The sequence below is a fragment of the Salmo salar genome, chromosome ssa21, assembly GCF_905237065.1.
Source record: "Salmo salar chromosome ssa21, Ssal_v3.1, whole genome shotgun sequence".
Classification (NCBI taxonomy): domain Eukaryota; kingdom Metazoa; phylum Chordata; class Actinopteri; order Salmoniformes; family Salmonidae; genus Salmo; species Salmo salar.
In genome coordinates, this window is record NC_059462.1 from 22932053 (window position 1) to 22951379 (window position 19327).

The 19327-nt window shown below is 43.9% G+C and overlaps 1 protein-coding gene across 2 annotated transcripts in view; it reads left to right on the forward strand.

Annotated features, from left to right (window-relative positions):
• Window positions 1–19327, forward strand: part of LOC106581951 (mediator of RNA polymerase II transcription subunit 14) — a 43094-nt gene that overhangs the window by 11526 nt on the left and 12241 nt on the right. The window contains exons 15-25 of one of the 2 annotated variants that reach the window (XM_014164519.2): window positions 4018–4152; window positions 4441–4517; window positions 4856–5016; window positions 5181–5419; window positions 7196–7348; window positions 7497–7766; window positions 7907–8156; window positions 13345–13467; window positions 14061–14240; window positions 14425–14663; window positions 17107–17286. In XM_014164519.2, the coding sequence (XP_014019994.1) occupies window positions 4018–4152; window positions 4441–4517; window positions 4856–5016; window positions 5181–5419; window positions 7196–7348; window positions 7497–7766; window positions 7907–8156; window positions 13345–13467; window positions 14061–14240; window positions 14425–14663; window positions 17107–17286 (2007 nt within the window). The remainder of the gene's footprint in view (window positions 1–4017; window positions 4153–4440; window positions 4518–4855; window positions 5017–5180; window positions 5420–7195; window positions 7349–7496; window positions 7767–7906; window positions 8157–13344; window positions 13468–14060; window positions 14241–14424; window positions 14664–17106; window positions 17287–19327) is intronic. The other variant, XM_014164521.2, reaches the window with a different exon arrangement.

Below are 19327 nucleotides of genomic sequence, written 5' to 3' on the forward strand. Positions count from 1 at the left end.
GTAGCAGAGACAACAGTCTATGACTAGGGTGGCTGGAGTCTGACAATTTTAGGGCCTTCCTCTGACACCGCCTGGTATATAGGTCCTGGATGGCAGGAAGCTTGGCCCCAGTGATGTACTGGGCCGTTCGCACTACCCTCTAGTGCCTTGCGGTCAGAGGCCGAGCAGTTGCCATACCAGGCAGTGATGAACAGTCAGGATGCTCTCAATGGTGCAGCTGTCGTGCACTTTGTCGTGCACTCTTCACGGCTGTCTTGGTGTGCGTGGACCATGTTGGTGAATTGGACACCAAGGATCTTGAAGCTCTCAACCTGCTCCACTGCAGCCCCGTCGATGAGAATGGGGGCGTACTCGGTCCTCTTTTTCCTTTAGTCCACAATCATCTCCTTTGTCTTGATCACTTTGAGGGAGAGGTTGTTGTCCTGGCACCACATGGCCAGGTCTCTGACCTCCTCCCTATATGCTGTCTCGTCATTGTTGGTGATCAGGCCTACTACTGTTGTGTCATCGGCAAACTTAATGATGGTGTTGGAGTCGTGCCTGGCCGTGTAGTCATGAGTGAACAGGGAGTACAGGAGGGGACTGAGCACGCACCCTTGAGGGGCCCCTGTGTTGAGGTTCAGTGTGGCGGATGTGTTGTTACATATCCTTACCACCCGGGGGCGGCCCGTCAGGAAGTCCAGGATCCAGTTGCAGAGGGAGGTGTTTAGTCCCAGGGTCCTTAGCTTATTGATGAGCTTTGAGGGCACCATGGTATTGAACGCTGAGCTGTAGTCAATGAATAGCATTCTCACATAGGTGTTACTAGTGTCCAGGTGGGAAAGGGCAGTGTGGAGTGCAATAGCGATTGCATCATCTGTGGATCTGTTGGGGTGGTATGCAGTTTAGAGTGGGTCTAGGGTTTCTGGGAGAGTGTGATCACACAGTCTTTCAGAACAGCTGGTGCTCTCATGCATGTTTCAGTTTTATTTGCCTCAAAGCCAGCATAGAAGTAGTATAGCTCGTTTGGTAGGCTCGTGTCACTGGGTGGCTCTCGGGTGTGCTTCCCTTTGTAGTCTGTAATGGTTTGCAAGCTCTGCCACATCCGACGAACGTCAGAGCCAGTGTAGTACGATTTGATCTTAGTTCTCTATCGATGCTTTTCCTGTTTGATGGTTCATCGGAGGGCATAGCGGGATTTCTTATAAGCTTCCGGGTTAGAGTCCCACTCCTTGAAAGTGGCAGCTCTAGCCTTCAGCTCAGTGCGGATGTTGCCTGCAATCCATGGCTTCTGGTTGGGGTATGTACGTACGGTCACTGTGGGGACGACGCCATCGATGCACATATTGATGAAGCCAATGACTGATGTGGTGTACTCAATGCCATCGGAGAAATCCCGGAACATATTCCAGTCTGTGCTAGCAAAACAGTCCTGTAGCTTAGCATCTGCTTCATCTGACCACTTTTTTATTGATCTAGTCACTGGTACTTCCTGCTTTAATTTTTGCTTGTAAGCAGGAATCAGGAGGATAAAATTATGATTATGGTCAGATTTGCCAAATGGAGGGCGAGGGAGAGCTTCGTGTGCGTCTGTGTGTGGAGTAAAGGGGGTCGAGAGTTTTTATTCATTTTTTTATTTGTTCTTCTGATTGCACATTTAACATGCTGATAGAAATGAGGTAAAATGGATTTAAGTTCCCCTGCATTAGTCACAGGCCACTAGGAACGCCGCCTCTGGATGAGCGTTTTCCTGTTTGCTTACGGCGGAATACAGCTCATTCAATGCTGTCTTAGTACCAGCCTCTGACTGTGGTGGTATGTAAACAGCTACAAAAAATACAGACGAAAACGCTCTAGGTAGGTAGTGTGGTCTACAGTTTATCATGAGATACTCTACCTCAGGCGAGCAATAGCTCGAGACTTCCTTAGATATCATGCACCAGCTCTTATTTACAAAAATGCGTAGTCCGCCGCCCCTTGTCTTACCAAGCGCCGCTGTTCTATCCTGCCGGTGCAGCGTATTATAAGTATGTTGATAGTGTTGTTTTTCAGCCAAGTCTCCGTGAAGCATAAGATATTACAGTTTTGAATGTCCAGTTGGTAATTTAATCTTCCGCGTAGGTCATCTATTTTATTGTCCAAAGATTGCACATTTGCTAGCAGAATGGAAGGAAGTGGGGGCTCATTAGATAGCCTACAAATTCTCAGAAGGCAGCCTGCCCTCCGGCCCCTTTCCCTCCACCACTTGTGAGTAATGCCCAGCATAAGAAACAATGCCTTTTTTTTTTTTTTGCCAACTTTTTTCGAATCATAGTCGCACACCTCATGTAGTCTGGCCTATATGTTTTAATAAGGTTTGTATCACAACTAAAGTGGCCAAATCACTTCTTAAGTAAGCACATTAATCCGCTTTACAAGGGGCGTAGAGCCTAATTGACATACATAAGCAGTGCGTGAGTTTCAAGTTTGGGGAAGATCATTTTCACCATAAAATGCACCTTTATAATAAAAGCATTGCATGCATAATCGCATTTGTTGTCACTTTTGATAATTGTGTTTTCCCGCTAATGGAACATTCGCTCTTATTATAGCCTACTACCAGGTGGGCATTGCTGCACTTATAATGTGAAGAAATAGCCGAATAGTTTATCAAAACTTTAAGCAAAATTTTCTGATCTGTTGCGTCAGCCTCATTGCGTAATTTGGGATCTATTGCATCCCACAACTGTCCCAGACTGATTGGAATATTTATTTCTCACAGAATAAAATAGGTCGACTTTTGTACTATGGGGATAGTAGATTGACATAGGCTAGTGTTTTTGCTGTTCGTTAGGCCTACTCATCTTGTTGGCTGACGAAAAGTAAATGTGGACAGTTCTAATATCTTCCATATGCGCTTCCAAATTGGATAAGGACCCACGCAGTTGCATCCCCGAAGTATCTGTCTTCACTTGTAGCCTGTGAGAAAGACCCGGTCACGTGATGGAGAGCCACGTGAGTGAGATGAGGTGCTTCGGAGCGGGCAGCATTTAGGGAGAAGGGCTGCAAAAGGCATGGATTATTTTATAGTATGAAGAATACAATTGAACAAAGCTGAATAAAATAGAAAGGGTATTTTCTCCAAATGATTTGAGGGAATGTGCACATGTGTTGAGCGGTTAACAAAGAAATCGGTACTCCTATATGTTTACTTCAGAGTTATTAATGTAACTTTAGTTTTTCTACAAACGTTGGGCTATATGTTCCGATTTTTAATACATTGTAAAGCTGCACGATGCAACTAATGATGATTTAGAAAAAAGTCACTTGACGGGCATGAGCTCTGCTTAGTTTTTTTGCGCTGGCTGTACACTTCATTAGTCTCTCATTCACAATTTGAGGAGCACTTGATAATGCCTCGAATTTCCTGTCGCCATCCCCTGTGTGGCCATAACGCACCCTAATATTATATAAAATAATGCCACAGAATTCTAAGCAAATCTTGTCTGCTAAATGAACTAGTGTTGCCCACGGCGATATGACATTGCCAGATCAGGGCCTAACGTACTGTAAGGACAACTCAGAGTATGCTTTTCTGTTCTTCTGAAATCAACAACATTTTCTTCATATCATGTTTCTTTAGACCTGTCTAAAATAAATCTTGGATTTATTGTGAATGTGTAGGCTATATTAAATGGATTTATTAGACTTTTTAAAATGTAGATGTTCCAAAGGTCAGCATCAGTGTCTTGTGTGGAAGCCAGGAGATGCTACATGCATGTTAATTAACGGTCAATTACCGTAAGACCGACAGTTATTTGTTTGACAATCACCGGCTGACGAAATGTTGTGACCGCCACAGTCCTAGTTGCAATGAATTCAAATATTGATGATCTGAAACATGTCCTAAAATGAGTAGTTGAAGGAAAAATACTTACAACATGCATATAAACCCTGATATTTTCCTGAATATAAATAAAAAGTGTGTTTTATAAATTAAATGTATTTATTATCATTAGATGTTCGGTTATCTCACTGTATATCTTCTCTGTCCTCCAGTTGTCAGGAGACCAGGGGGCTCTGGAGCCCAAGAAGCCAAAGCGCTCAGGGGAGATGTCTGCCTTCAACAAGGAGCTGGCTCACCTAGTGGCCATGTGTGACACCAACATGCCCTTTATAGGCCTCAGAGTGGAGGTATGGATGAGGGACTACCCACTTTTATTCTCTTTATCTTACAACTCTTCCTCACTCTTTACTTTTCCACCACTTCCCATTCTACTATTCATATCTCTTCATCATTCCTCTTCCTATCCATCTCTCTCTTCCTCCTTTCCTCTCCTCTATCCTTCCTCCTCTGTCTCTCCACTCTATCCAGCTGTCACACATGGAGGTTCCTCACCTCCTCTTTTTCGTCCTCTCCTCATCCCTCGCTTTCTTCCCTCGATTCCTCCTCTGTCTAACATGTCTCTCTCCTTTCTCTAGTTATCTCAGATGGAGATTCCTCACCAGGGTGTGCAGGTGGAGGGAGACGGCTGCAGTCACGCCATCCGCATCCTCAAGTAAGGCTCCACATCATGCAGTTTCTAGTGGCACTGTCTAACAATATGGAAGTCAATGGAAATGTTAAAGGGGCAGTGCAGTCAAACGTGATTTATTTGATTTTTTTTTTGTGTGTGGATGTTTTCACACTGAGATCAAAATAACACTGAAATTGTGAAAATGATGTGCAAGAGCTTTAAAAAATGGACTTTCAGCCTGTTCAAGTGGGATGGCGTTTTTGGCCCACCGCATGACATCGCAGTCTGATCTGATTATTACCAATGACCATCTTTTATTTGCATGTGTATCCTCCTACTTTGAAGGGGCTAACCCCTTGTGGTCCTGTTCCTCTCCCTAGGATCCCTCCCAGTAAGGGTGTAGGGGAGGAGACGAGGCAGGCACTGGAGCGCTCTCTGCTGGACTGCACCTTCCGTCTGCAGGGCCGGAACAACCGTACCTGGGTCGCGGAGCTGGTTCTGGCCAACTGCCCGCTCAACAGCACACACAGCAAGGAGCAAGGTACACACTAATACAAACACACGAGCACATACAACAACACACACAGAAATGCACATGTTGTCTCACACACACACACACACACACACACACACACACACACACCACACTACCCAAACTGAGTCTAATGTTTCCCTTATATCTCCCTTTTCTCTGTGTGTGTCCAGCCTCTACGCGCCACGTGTACCTAACCTATGAGAACCCTCTGTCTGAGCCTGTGGGAGGGAGGAAGGTGGTGGAGATGTTCCTCAACGACTGGAGCGCCATCAGCCAGCTTTACCAGTGTGTCCTGGTGTTCTCACGATCACTACCAGAGATGCCGTCCTACCTGAGTCTGTTCAGTGAGATCCGGCTGTATAACTACCGCAAACTGGTTCTGTGCTACGGCAGCACCAAGGGCAGCTCGGTGAGTAACGTCTGAAATCTAACCTGCGTCTATTTCCTCTCTAAACATTCATTTCCACCTAGGGAGTGTTTGATCCCTTGCAGGGCTTGACATTAACGGTTGCCCGATTTCCGGGGGCAGGTAAACTGACCAGTCGGGCAGGTGGAATCTGCTTTGTGGCTTCCTGAACAGGCAGGTGACATCCTGTCCCAAAGACAACCTTTAAGTCACGTTGACTGTAGTGTTTTAATTTGTTCATGTGCAAAAGTGACTCGCAACAAAAAAGAAACTTAGCCACGCGATCATACAGTTATTCTCCCTACATTCTCTTTTCCTTCCGTTACGTGTCTTGGACTCAATTTCGCAAAAGTTATTTGACACCTTTCTGTTCATGAAAGAAGGCACAATTTTAAATTTGTTCTCCCTGAGCGAGTCTGACCACAAATCAGAGACCACTATGATGAACCATCATATGCGTTTAATGGATCGAGGGAAAATAGCAGGAATAGGCTTTTGTAGGCTACAGTCGAAGCTATGTCTTCCAATGGTGTGACTGCTGTTGGTATCCAAAGATAATTCAACTTGAATAAACGCTTGAAGATAAGGATGGTGGTACTGATATCAGTTGTTATTGAATCACACTGCTGCTCTCATTTATTTGAATCTTACGCATTGTCTTTGTTGTGGGTGGCTGTTTACAAATGTATATGTGTATTTTAACCCCATAATGGTTGAATTGAAGAAGTTTAAGCTGCTGATCAATCATTGTTTTTGTGTTCAGGGCTGTGTTCATTAGAACCAAATGGAAGCAAACTGAGCGTTTCGTTCTGTATATGAAATGTTTTGCAACAGAATTGGAGTAATGAATACGCCCTCCCTAATGGTCTGCCAACTACAAATATACTACAGAAATGTTACACCTGTTTCAGTAGCACAACTTGCAGGTCAAATTGTGCTTGTAGTCCTTCATTTAGAAAATTCTCGCAATTTAAGTAGTCCTAGGTGTTTTTCAGTTTAGACGGAGAAGATAGGCCTAAACATTTGATTTAGTTGTCCAGAGTGTAGCCATTGTGTTTACAGTTTCATTAATTTGCCATGAGAAAAAGGCTTGTGGAAAATGCTACTCCCTTGCCGCCTCATCATTAAAAGGGAGAGTTATTAGTTAAATAAAATGTCATCTTTGTTATCACCAGACATGGCTGTTTCCCCAAAAAGTACATTTCGTGCCCCTATGTTATTGTTTTCTGTGATTATTACTTTAACTAGCGATGTGACAAATGTAAATAAATAAAAAAAATCGTAAATTGACAAAAAAAAGTAACCACTGTCCACCTGTGGTATTTTGGATCCAGTAATTGCGGAATAACTGCAAAATTACTGCAGTAAAAAAAATGTTGGGACGCGGTATTTGCAGTGCGTTCTGACTGCAATCCTTTTTTCCTAAGGGCAAGAAAAAGAAAAAAATCATAGTTTAAACGATTCCACTTTTATTTTTTACATATATAATTCAGATATGGTCCTTCATCTGACTGCTAAGGAGCTATGCAGTTCAATCTACCACAGACGTGCTTGACATTTTACCATTTGTGTGTCTAACAGACCGTTAGATTTTTTTGGGGCAAGTGACCATGACCTTTGTGCAAGTAAAACATGACATGTACTTGCCTGATTTGCAAGTGCCTTTGAGAGCTTAATGTCAATCCCTGCCTTGTATGTTTCCTTACTGTTTGTAAAAAGTACTATATAAATACATGTGATTGATTGAGACTCTCTCTGCTGCCTCTCGCTCCCCTCTAGGTGACCATCCAGTGGAACAGTAGCACCCAGAGGTTTCATCTCTCTCTAGGGACAGTAGGACCCAACTCGGGCTGTAGTAACTGTCACAACATTATACTGCATCAACTGCAGGAGATGTTCAACAAGACCCCTACTGTGGTCCAGCTACTACAGGTACTGCACGCGTACACACACACCTGGGCTTGAACCTAACTATACAGGGGCAGGACACGCACATACTCTTACATACACTGGAAGTGGCACAAATTCGATTACATTTATTTTGTATTCATTGTCTAACTTCCCTCCCTCCTCTCCCAAGGTGCTGTCGGACACCCAGGCCCCTCTGAATGCCATCAACAAGCTGCCCACAGTGCCCATGTTGGGGCTAACGCAGCGCACCAACACAGCCTACCAGTGTTTTTCCATCCTGCCCCAGTCACCCACACACATCCGCTTGGCCTTCCGCAACATGTACTGCATCGACATCTACTGCCGCAGCCGCGGGGTGGTGGCCATACGAGACGGGGCCTACAGCCTCTTCGACAACACCAAGATTGTGGAGGGCTTTTACCCCGCCCCGGGACTCAAGGTACAGGGGAGGAGAGGGCTTGGGTGGGTTTGTGTGATTGTATCAGGAATTTGAAAGTGTCTAGATTCTGTTGTCTAGTTCCCCTCAAGGATTTTCTCTCTCTCTCTCTCTCTCTCTCTCTCTCTCTCTCTCTCTACCAGACATTCCTCAACATGTTTGTTGACAGTAACCAGGATGCTCGGCGACGCTCCGTCAACGAAGACGACAACCCGCCCTCACCGGTGGGCGGCGACATAATGGACACCCTCATGAGCCAATTTCAAGCCCAGCAGCAACAGCAGACAATGAGAGGGGGTCCTGGGGGGGTGTACCCTCCCCTCACCTCCCCGCCCACCCCTTACCATCCCAACGTGGCACCCTCGCCATCCATGATGCCCACACAGTCCCCAGGTGAGAGGGATGTGTGTCCTGTATGTTCCCTCTTTGTGCCACGTGTGCTTGGCAGCCCACTATGGAGCAGAGGAAAGAGACCAAATGCTATCTGGTCCTCTTCTCACCCATCATCCACCCGCTAAGTGATATCACTCTCTTTGTGTGTGTTCACCCTGCCACTGCTGTCATGCACATGCTGAATGGCAAACTGTGTGTGCGAAAGTTGAGTCCAGAAGGGAGAAAGCATGCACCCAGTCCTGCTCACCCATCTCAGCCCTAGAGCCGCTGCCCAGCTTCAGCCTGTGTGTTGAGTTGAGTCCAGAAGGGAGAAAGCATGCACCCAGTCCTGCTCACCCATCTCAGCCCTAGAGCCGCTGCCCAGCTTCAGCCTGTGTGTTTGCGTGTGTATGAATGGATGTATGTATGTGACAGGGTTTCTGTTAGGAAAATGTGGCGCCAGACAACGTGACCGGGAAGATTTTAATTGACCGGCCATAAAACATTTTTTCTGGGTGCATTGCCCGTCAGGGCGTCCACCCACGGTGCTCAGAATGAGAGAAATCACATTTAGATTTAGGTAATTCATGTAATCCCCAAAACGAATTATTTATCCATAAACAATAACTGGTAATGCTGCATACTCCAAGAAAGGTTCAAATCTCACCTTTCTGGTAAAAATAGTTATAAATTGCTGAGGTGTAATCACATTTGATGACACAACCTCAAGTACACAGTACGAATATTATAAATATTTAATGATGTACTTCCTATAAAAAAAATATATATGAATAATGCTTGAAATTACTTATACTTTGTAAATATAGTATAATCAAATTGTAAAATTACTAGCTATAAGATTTCACCTTCCTTATAACTGCAAAATATCCATTTGTATGTTAGTGTGCGTATTTGCTTAAGGTCTCGCTTGAGCCAAACCTCTGCCCCCATCACTGTGAACGTCTCACAGAGCTCAAGCTTGGCTTCTTGAACTCGTTAGGAACTCTCCTTTCATCTCATTAATCCTATCTGTCAATGACAGTCTTTTTTGTTTCAAATAAATGAATTATTTTAGATGAATTGCTATAAATTAATGTCTGAATGTATTCTAGAGATGAAACCACTCTCTCCTGCTGCACTACTACGATGTAATGATTGTAGGCATGTGCTTTGTAAGTGGCTGTGACGTAGTGTTCAGCCAGGAGTTGACGGATAGTCGGAAGAGCGAAAGAAATGGTAGGAGGGACATCCCCAGTGGTTTCAGATTTAACATCCTACGTCACACAAATGTACTACTGTGTCCGTGGGAACCAGGGCTATCACTCAATCCAAGCCATTTCGTTCTACGGTGTCCACATATCGATTTATAAGCGAAGATTGTGGTCGGTGCCGGTCCCCTATTAACAGAACATGTAATGAAGCAGCCAATTAAGCTTAATTTTCAAACATTTGCCAAAATGCAATTCGAGGGAACACCGTTCTAAACAGTGCCCCTAGGTAAAACACCATTCTAAACAGTGCCCCTGGGTAAAACACCATTCTAAACAGTGCCCCTGGGGAAAACACCATTCTTAACAGTGCCCCTGGGTAAACACCATTCTAAACAGTGCCCCTGGGGAAAACACCATTCTTAACAGTGCCCCTGGGGAAAACACCATTCTAAACAGTGCCCCTGGGGAAAACACCATTCTTCCATATGTGACTGAGATGAAAATCTCTTTTAGAAACATAGAAAGTGGGGGGATCCAAAGATGCAACAACTAGGATGGGTTGCTAATATGACTAGGATTTTGTCTTTGGCGTCTGGACACCGAAAGAAAGTTAGTATGAAAAGGAGAGAAATGCCATAGCAGTCCAATAGGGAAGTAAATGGAAATGCATTTAACAACATTATATAATTACTCCTGTCTATACAGAAATAAATAAAATAATTCAAAATACTTCACCAGAAAGCATGACTTAGCCACAGAGGAATCAAGGATCATTAGCTCGTAGGCCTATGCCTATTTGGGAAACCCGCAATTTGGGCAGCGCGCGTGGCAGTAGCCCTAGTTGATTATTGACTTGAGTCTCAGTGAAAAGCATCTAAAATATGTGTTGTGTAAATTATTGAGAATAATTTTAAAATGTTGAGACAAGAAGGGGAAGGGGTGTGTGGCGAAGATATAGGCTAGTCTCTCTCTCTCCCACTCAGCTGTCTCCCGACAATTCTTGAGCATTCATTGTGTGAATTGTTTGCCCTTTGATTACATACAGTCCATTTGGAAAGTATTTAGACCCCTTTCCTTTTTCCACATTTTGTTACGTTAGTCTTGTTCTAAAATGTATTAAATAAAATTTCCTCATCAATCTACACACAATTCCCCATAATGACAAAGCGAACATTTTTGCAAATGAGTAAAAAAAATATATAAATATTTATGTAAATATTCAGACCCTTTGCTATGAGACTGGAAGTTGAACTCAGGTCCATCCTGTTTCCATTGATCTTCCTTCAGATGTTTATATAACTTGATTGGAGTCCACCTGTGGTAAATTCAATTGATTGGACATGATTTGGAAAGGCACACACCTGTCTATATAAGGTCCCACAGTTGACACTGCATGTCAGAGCAAAAACCAAGCCATGAGGTCGAAGGAATTGTCCGTAGAGCTCCGAGACAGGATTGTGTCGAGTCACAGATCTGAGGAAGGGTACCAAAAAATGTCTGCAGCATTGAAGGTCCCCAAGAACGCTGTAGCCTCCATCATTCTTAAATGGAAGAAGTTTGGAACCACCAAGACTCATCCTAGAGCTGGCCGCCCGGCCAAACTGCGTAATCGGGGGAGAAGAGCCTTGGTCAGGGAGGTGACCAAGAACCCGATGGTCACTCTGACAGCTCCAGAGTACCTTTGTGGAGAAGGGAGAACCTTGCAGAAGGACAACCATCTCTTCAGCACTCCATCAATCATGCCTTTATGGTATGAGGAAGCCATTCCTCAGTAAAAAGCACATGACATCCCGCTTGGAGTTTCCACAAGGCACCTAAATAACGCAGACAATGAGAAACAAGATTGAACTCTTTGGCCTGAATGCCAAGCGTCACGTCTGGAGGAAATCTGGCACCATTCCTATGGTGAAGCATGGTGGTGGCAGCATCATGCTGTGGGGATGTTTTTCAGCCGCAGGGTTTGGGAGACTAGTCAGGATCGAGGGAAAGATGAATGGAACAAAGTACAGAGAGATCCTTGATGAAAACCTGCTCCAGAGTGCTCAGGACCTCCGACTGGGGCAACGGTTCACCTTCCAACAGGACAACAACCCCTAAGCACACAGCCAAGACAACGCAGGAGTGGCTTCAGGACAAGTCTCAGAATGTCCTTGAGTGGCCCGGCCCGGACATGATCCCGATCTAACATCTCTGGAGAGACCTGAAAATAGCTTTGCAGCTACGCTCCCCGTCCAACCTGACACAGCTTGAGAGGATCTGCAGTGAAGAATGGGAGAAACTCCCCAAATACAGGTGTGCAAAGCTTGTATCATCAAGTGTCGAGGCTGTAATCGCTGCCAAAGGTGCTTCAACAAAGTACTGAGTAAGGCGTCTGAAAACGTATGGAAATGTGATATTTAAGTTTTTTTAAATAAATGTAGAAAAAATGTCACTTTTTGCTTTGTTTATTATGGGGTATTGTGTGTAGATGGATGAGGGGGGGGGAACAATTAAATACATTTTAGAATAAGGCTATAAAGTAAGAAAAAGTCAAGTGGTCTGAAGACTTTCCCGAACGCACTGTCACCAGTTGTAAATGTACCTTTTAATCCCCGTCATTTGGTTACATTAATTTCTATTAATGCGTGTATTAATTAGTCATTTACTCTTCTCGTTCGCGGAGTGGAAACATTGTTTGTAGAGTTCACAACCTGCTACACTTGTGAGAAACACGTTTTGGTTTATTTCATAATCATCGTTGACGAGATTTGTCATTTTTTTGTACTTTTGTTTGGAATGCTCCATGTGCGCAATGAGCATGACTGGTTTCTGCCTGTGTAATATTGAGGGAGCGCGCGCGACTGAGCACGCACTGAGTACCTGGCCTACTACGCAGAGATGTAGGAGTGTTAAATATTTCTTCTTTTTACATCCATTGCAAAAGATAATATATTAACTATAGTTCCACACAGTAAGCTATTTGAAAAATCAGTACAACAATCTCCGGTGTGAAAGAGCAATGGAAGTTATAGGCCTAGTGCTGCATTGGCCATGTGCTAATTTCTTTAGCTGCTAATGGATCACGGTGTATCAATGTGTCCATATGGCAGGGGATGGTGATCTCCCTTTAGTTTACTTTTAACTTTGAGATATTTATCATTTCATTCAGATTTGTATGTTTAACCACGTGACAATGTTTTTGAGAAACAGAAACTTATATTAAATGAAACAGTTCCATGAAAATGCGCATATGAAAATCATAACTGGCACGCAGAACGCTAGAAATGGCAGGATGAATTTATAAGCTTCCCCGAACTTTAAACTCACGCGCCGCCTATGAAGTCTATAAAATAATTGCCATTCGGGTTGCCAACGATTAAGTATGCTTTCAAAATGTATACTGCCTCCAGCTCATTTTGTGAAGTGGTGGGTGATGCGCTTATAGCACTGATAGCTCTTGAATGGGAGGGCCGCTTCAATCACCAGTTGAGAAATACAAAATAGTAGCTATTTTTAATTGTGCACCAAAACTGTTTTCAACATGCAATTACATTTAGAATTGTTGCGCAATGAATGGGTTTATAAAAGCACATGTTTTACTCCAGCAGCAACCAGCTGAGGAGCTGCAGGAGAAATCCCCCTCAAAATAGACTCTGTATGCTGTGCACATGTGATAGTTGTTAGATAAATAAGATACATGATGACTAACGAGAATACACAGGCCAATTTAATTCCACTAAATTATACAAATTAAGCTATAGACCGATAAGCATGACGGTCAAATGTATTTCCATCGACTTGTATTTCCATCAATGAATAAAAAGCATTATTTTGTAATTGTTCATTTTGGCCGGCAACAGTTTTATTTATTGGCTTTACATTTTTTGGGGGAGGGCCAAAAGCCGGCAATTGCCGGCTAACGGAAATCCTGGTGTGTGTGTGTGTGTGTGTGTGTGTGAGCTGATCCTATTGGCCCGTGTCTGACGAGCCTTATTGGTCGGTGTGGTGTGTGTGCGCAGGGACCATCCATGCGTCGGGCTCCCCTAGTGGAGCGTTGAGGGCTCCCTCTCCCTTTGGGCCCACCCCTTCTCCCTCCTCTCTTGGCATAGCTATGGGCCCAACCAGCTTTGCCAGCCCGCATGGTAAGTGGCGCAACGCACTGACCACAGGGACCGACCGGGCTGGGTTAGAGGATGGGACTGGGCTGGGGTAGAGGATGGTAAGGATGAGGCTGGACTGGGGTAGAGGGGGCTGGGCTGTAGCAGGCTGGGCTGAATGGATGGGTCCTCCATGGAGTATAACCATAGCCAGACTCTGGTGCAGGTTGAGAAAACGCTGTACCTGGGTAGACTGAGGATGGGACTGGGCAGGGCTGTAGACCAACCTCCAGCCCATGGACCAGGACTAGTCCCTGGGATGTTGCTCACCGGTCTCTCTGATAGTTTGACACCTGTCTAGTCCGTTTTTGAAGTGGTTGTGAACCCCAGGTTGACTGGGCAAGTGGGTCATGGTGGTGGTTTAACTGTGGAGAGTTTTTATTGGAGAGTTAATGAGAGAGAGAAAGTTCTGTCAATCAGTGAGTGTTTGTGAGAGTAAAAAAAAAAAGGTTGTGTCTGAGTACACTGTAATGGGTTCATGACAATGAATGATGAAGATTATAAGGATGACTATCAGTGGACGCTACTGATGATGATGATGATGGTGGTGTGCGTCTGTCTACGTGTCTGTTTCCCAGGGGCTCTGGACCCCAGCTCCCCTTATGCCATGGTGTCTCCCAGCCAGAGGGGCCAGTGGCCAGGCTCTCCCCAGGTATCAGGGCCATCTCCTGGGGCTCGTATCCACGGCATGTCCCCTGGAAACCCTTCACTCCACTCACCCATCCCCGACGCCTCACACTCCCCACGCACTGGCTCGAGTGAGTATCACATAAACAACACCTGACTGACTGGCAATCAACTCCACTCAAAATCGAATGTTTTTACAAAGATTGAAGGGATGTTAAGACCGTTACACGAATGTATATAAATAAAAAAATCTTTAAGGACGTGTTCAGTCTCACCATTCCCTAGGCTAACGGTACTGTCCACTCCTCTCTCCAGGTTCCGGGGCCATGCCCAGCAGTATGCCCCCGCCCCGTAAGCTACCTCAGCGTTCCTGGGCTGCCTCCATCCCCACCATTCTCACCCATAATGCCCTGCACGTGTTGCTGCTGCCCTCGCCCACACCCTGCCTGGTGCCGGGCCTGGCAGGAAGTTACCTCTGCTCACCGCTGGAGCGCTTCCTGGGCTCGGTCATCATGAGACGCCACCTGCAGAGGATCATCCAACTAGAACCCAACGTGAGTGGTGGAGATCTGCGGTTGACTCATCTTGGTTTAGTCCATCTGTCTTGTTCAGTCTCTGTGTGTCTCTCTATCTCTCTTTGTCCATCCCTTCCTCACTCTCTGGTTTTTGTGTTGAACGTATTTCTGGCTTTCCTCACACTTCTCTCCCTCTTCTTTTCATCCTTCCATTTCTCTGTCTCCATCTCATCCAGCTGGAGGTCAACGTGAGTGTTAACTCTGTAATCAAATGTTTGTTCATACCCCAACTCCGTAGAGGCTCTCAGCAGGGCTGTCCCTTATTCCACAGCTTTTTTCCAACCTTGGATCTCTCAAACCTTCAACCCAAGCAGTCTGACTTAGGGTTGAATGGCTTAGGGTTTTATGGCGGGAACCCATTTACCGGGATTTACCGTCCAATACCACCACTCCCTTTTCCTGGGATAAATAAATGCGAGAAACCGGTGAATTAAAATAAATTATTTACATGAAAAGAATGGCGCGAAATCTCACTATTAAATGATATGTGATGTGTAAATCTGGCTTCTCTACGGCCTCTGCATGATGAATCATCACCGCTCAGGGTGGGGACAGACAGTTCACAATGCATGTAGACCTGTCATCTCATCGTATAATTCTTTTTTATTGTGAAAGTCTATGCTACAGTAATATAAAGACCGAATGCATGTATAATTTACCCATCTCCATCTGGCTTTCGGGGTCACAATATTTTTTAATTGTAAATATTTTTTTATTGCAGCTGCAGAGTTTTAAAACAGCCTATCGTTGCTTTAAATCAGTGCACGCGCGAGCACTCTCTCGAGTCCTTCTCCCTCTACAACTCCATTCCAATTGCATCCAAAATAGATAGGCCACTATCTTTCTAGAACAGGATTATCACGCACCTATGCCCTGCTGGCCTCTCTCCTTAAAAAATGCTCCTTTGGAGTCCCATGCAGGAAAAGCTATTTAATTTAACTGTTGAATGTGAGGAAGGAATGAAGCAGCAATAGAGAGAGAAAGGGGAGGTAGGCTAATAACATTATGGGAAATATTATGAAAGGTATACACTATATATATACAAAAGTATGTGGACACCCCTTCAAATTAGTGGATTCGGCTATTTCAACCACACCCATAGCTGGCAGGTGTATAAAATCGAGCATACAGCCATGCAATATCCATAGACAAACATTGGCAGTAGAATGGGATTACTGAAGAGCTCAGTGATGTGCACTGTGGCACCGTCATAGGATGCCACCTCTCCAACAAGTCCGTTCGTAAAATTTCTGTCAACTGCTGTTATTGTGAAGTGGAAACGTCTCGGAGCAACAACGGCTCAGTCGCGAAGTGGTAGGCCACACGAGCTCACAGAACGGGACCGCCGAGTGCTGAAGCGTGTAAGAATTGTCTGTCCTTGGTTGCAACACTCAGTACCGAGAACTTAATGAAATGGGTTTCCATGGCCGAGCAGCCGCACACAAGCCTAAGATCACCATGCGCAAGACCAAGCGTCGGCTGGAGTGGTGTTAAGCTCGCCACCATTGGACTCTGGAGCAGTGGAAATGCGTTCTCTGGAGTGATGAATCACACTTCACCATCAGGCAGTCTGACGGACAAATCTAGGTTTAGCGGATGCCAGTAGAACTCTACCTGCCCGACTGCATTGGGCCAACTGTAAAGTTTGGTGGAGGAGGAATAATAGTCTGGAGCTGTTTTTCATGGTTCGGGCTAGGCCCCTTAGTTCCAGTGATGGGAAATCTTAACGCTACAGCATACAATGACATTCTTGACGATTCTGTGCTTCAAACTTGGTGGCAACAGTTTGGGTAAGGCCCTTTCCTGTTTCAGCATGACAATGCTCCTGTGCACAAAGCGAGGTCCATACAGAAAAGGTTTGTCGAGATCGGTGTGGATGAACTGAAAGGGATTAACTTCTTTGGGAACGGGGGGCAGTATTGAGTAGCTTGGATGAATAAGGTGCCCAGAGTAAACTGCCTGCTACTCAGGCCCAGAAGCTAGAATATGCATATAATTAGTAGATTTGGATAGAGAACACAAACGTTTTCAAACTGTTAAAATAATATCTGTGAGTATAACAACTCATATGGCTGGCAAAAACCTCAGAAAAATCCACCTGGAAGTGGGAAATCTGAGGTTTGTAGTTTTTTTTAATTGATTGCCTGTCCAATATACTGTGTCTATGGGGTCAGATATGCAACCCTAGTCTGTCGATAGAGGATAATATCCTACCCCCATTATAATTCAACCTTTTGAAAAAGTCCATACCTCTCTGTAGATTAGTTCCATAAAGTAACAATGTGGAACAAACTCTCCCTTGTATTTATCTTTTGTTTTTTTTGTCAGTATTTTTTTTTCTGTTTATAATAATCCTCTCTCTCCTCTCTTTCTCTCCTCTCTTTCTCTCTCTCTCTCCCTCTCTCTCTGCCTCTCTCTTCAGCTGTCCATCGTGAACTCTAATGAGCCGGGTGTGATCATGTTCAAGACAGAGGTGTTGAAGTGTCGCGTGGCGCTCAACCCAAAGACCTACCAGACCTTGCAGCTCAAAGTCACCCCCGAGAACGCCGGGCCCTGGTCACAGGAGGAGCTACAGGTCTTGGAGAAGTTCTTCGAGACCAGGGTAAGACTAGTGACTTAGACTAATGACTAGCATCTTTGGGTCCTTTAAGATTGCTATTTAAAAAGCATGTATTATTATTGTATGGGCAATTCCACGGTAAAAGAGGGACGTTGAGACTCACTTCTTCACTTTAAAATCTATGCCGAACAAAAATCATTGATTTGCATAATTTAACAAGCCATACACCTATATACAGAAATCTACTTTTAACAATTGCCACTGACATTTTTTTTTGTTGAGGAACAGTACAAACTTTAGTAACAGAATTACTTTAAAATCTCCCTCAGTTTTTTAACTACATTTTCCAAAAACTACTACTCAGAGAAACTCTACTCCGAATTAAGATTCAAAGATGACTGCAGAAAGAATGATATGACACCATGAGTTGGAAAAAATCTATTTTAGTTATTGAACTAAGGTAAGTGAAGTGGATCAACACCCGGTAACATAATGACATCATGGGTCCTTGATCTGTACTATACAGAAATGTATAATTATGAATGTCATTCTCTTCATGTTGATGTATCCTGAATAGGTACACAAAGGTAGAAAATATAATATCCTCAATTGCATATTATTCTAATGAGCTCCACCCCCAAACAAAGCCAAATCTGATTGGTTGAGACCGGACCAAATCTGTACCGATCATAGACATCTATGTTTCACAAGTTTGGATATCAAAATACAGCAGAGTACAGTTCAGAAATGTAGACTACAGTGGAGTACAGTAAAAAAAAAAGTTGGGTATTGTACAGTCCAGTAGAGTAAAGTATATTACATTACCTCTGCTGTACTGAACTATACACTACTTTTCTTTATTATACTGCGCTCTACTGCAACTGTGGTTTGTGACTACTTTCATTTCCCATTGTGGGAAAGTGACACGTTTTAGTCACTTAATAATTCATAAACAAAATTGTAATCAATAAAAACACTTAATTGGTAGGTCTACCTTTACTTGTTACTTCTGTGAACTTTCAGAATCCTCCCTCATGAGGGAGGGAAATGAGAACATATATTAAAGATGTGTAGGTTTTTGGTAACAGAATGACAAGACACTAAGCTATATTTCTTAAACTTACGGAAAGCAAAATAATTTCTGCAAAACTAAAACTTAATGTTAATATTAGTTGGCACAGGCCTTTACTTCAACATTATTTCTAATACTTTAAGACTTTTTCTAGTGGACGTTTTTTAAGACCCCTTCTCCATCTTTGTGACCAGAAATCAAAGATGGATTTTTAAGATGGATAATGGTTGAAAAAACATCTCTTTCGCAAAAATATAGACTCTTAGCTTTCATTTGACACCAAATTTCTTATGCTTCTATGAACTTCACATTGGTGCTCATGGGTCCTTTTACATGGAAATGACCGTATACATACACACACCCTTATTCAATATCCAATATGCTAAGTAGTTCCACCTTTCAGTGTTTGTTGTAAGAACTGCTATCACTTAATCGAGAATTGTGTGGCTTTTTATTATGCTTATTTATCGGTTAGAACCATGTGGACTCAAATCTGAGATCATCACAGCACTGGTGTTGATCCCTTTACATTGGGAAAAGCAGGAAGCCACTGAAGATGTGGTTACTAGAATGATCATAGAGCATCCTGCCTGAGGGGGGACGCATGTATACCACATCTCCTTGCTCCAGCTCTAAAGTCAATACATTAGAAATATACTGATGGTGGCCTTGGTGGTGAATGTTTTACACATTATCCATAATTCTCTGCTCAGCCAAAATGTCTTTTTTTTAAAGAACACTAATGATGTGCACTGAGAGTCGGGAAGCAAGAGAGTGAATATTTAATAAATAAATGGAACATAATACAAAACAAGAAACACTAACAGCACACAGCCATGAAACAGAAACAATAACGCCTGGGGAAGGAACCAAAGGGAGTGACAATGTCAAGGAGGTGATGGAGTCCAGGTTAGTGTCAATAAGCACTGGTGCGCGTGACGATGGTGACAGGTGTGCGTAATAATCAGCAGGCTGGTGACCTAGAGGCTAAAGAGGGAGTACACGTGACAA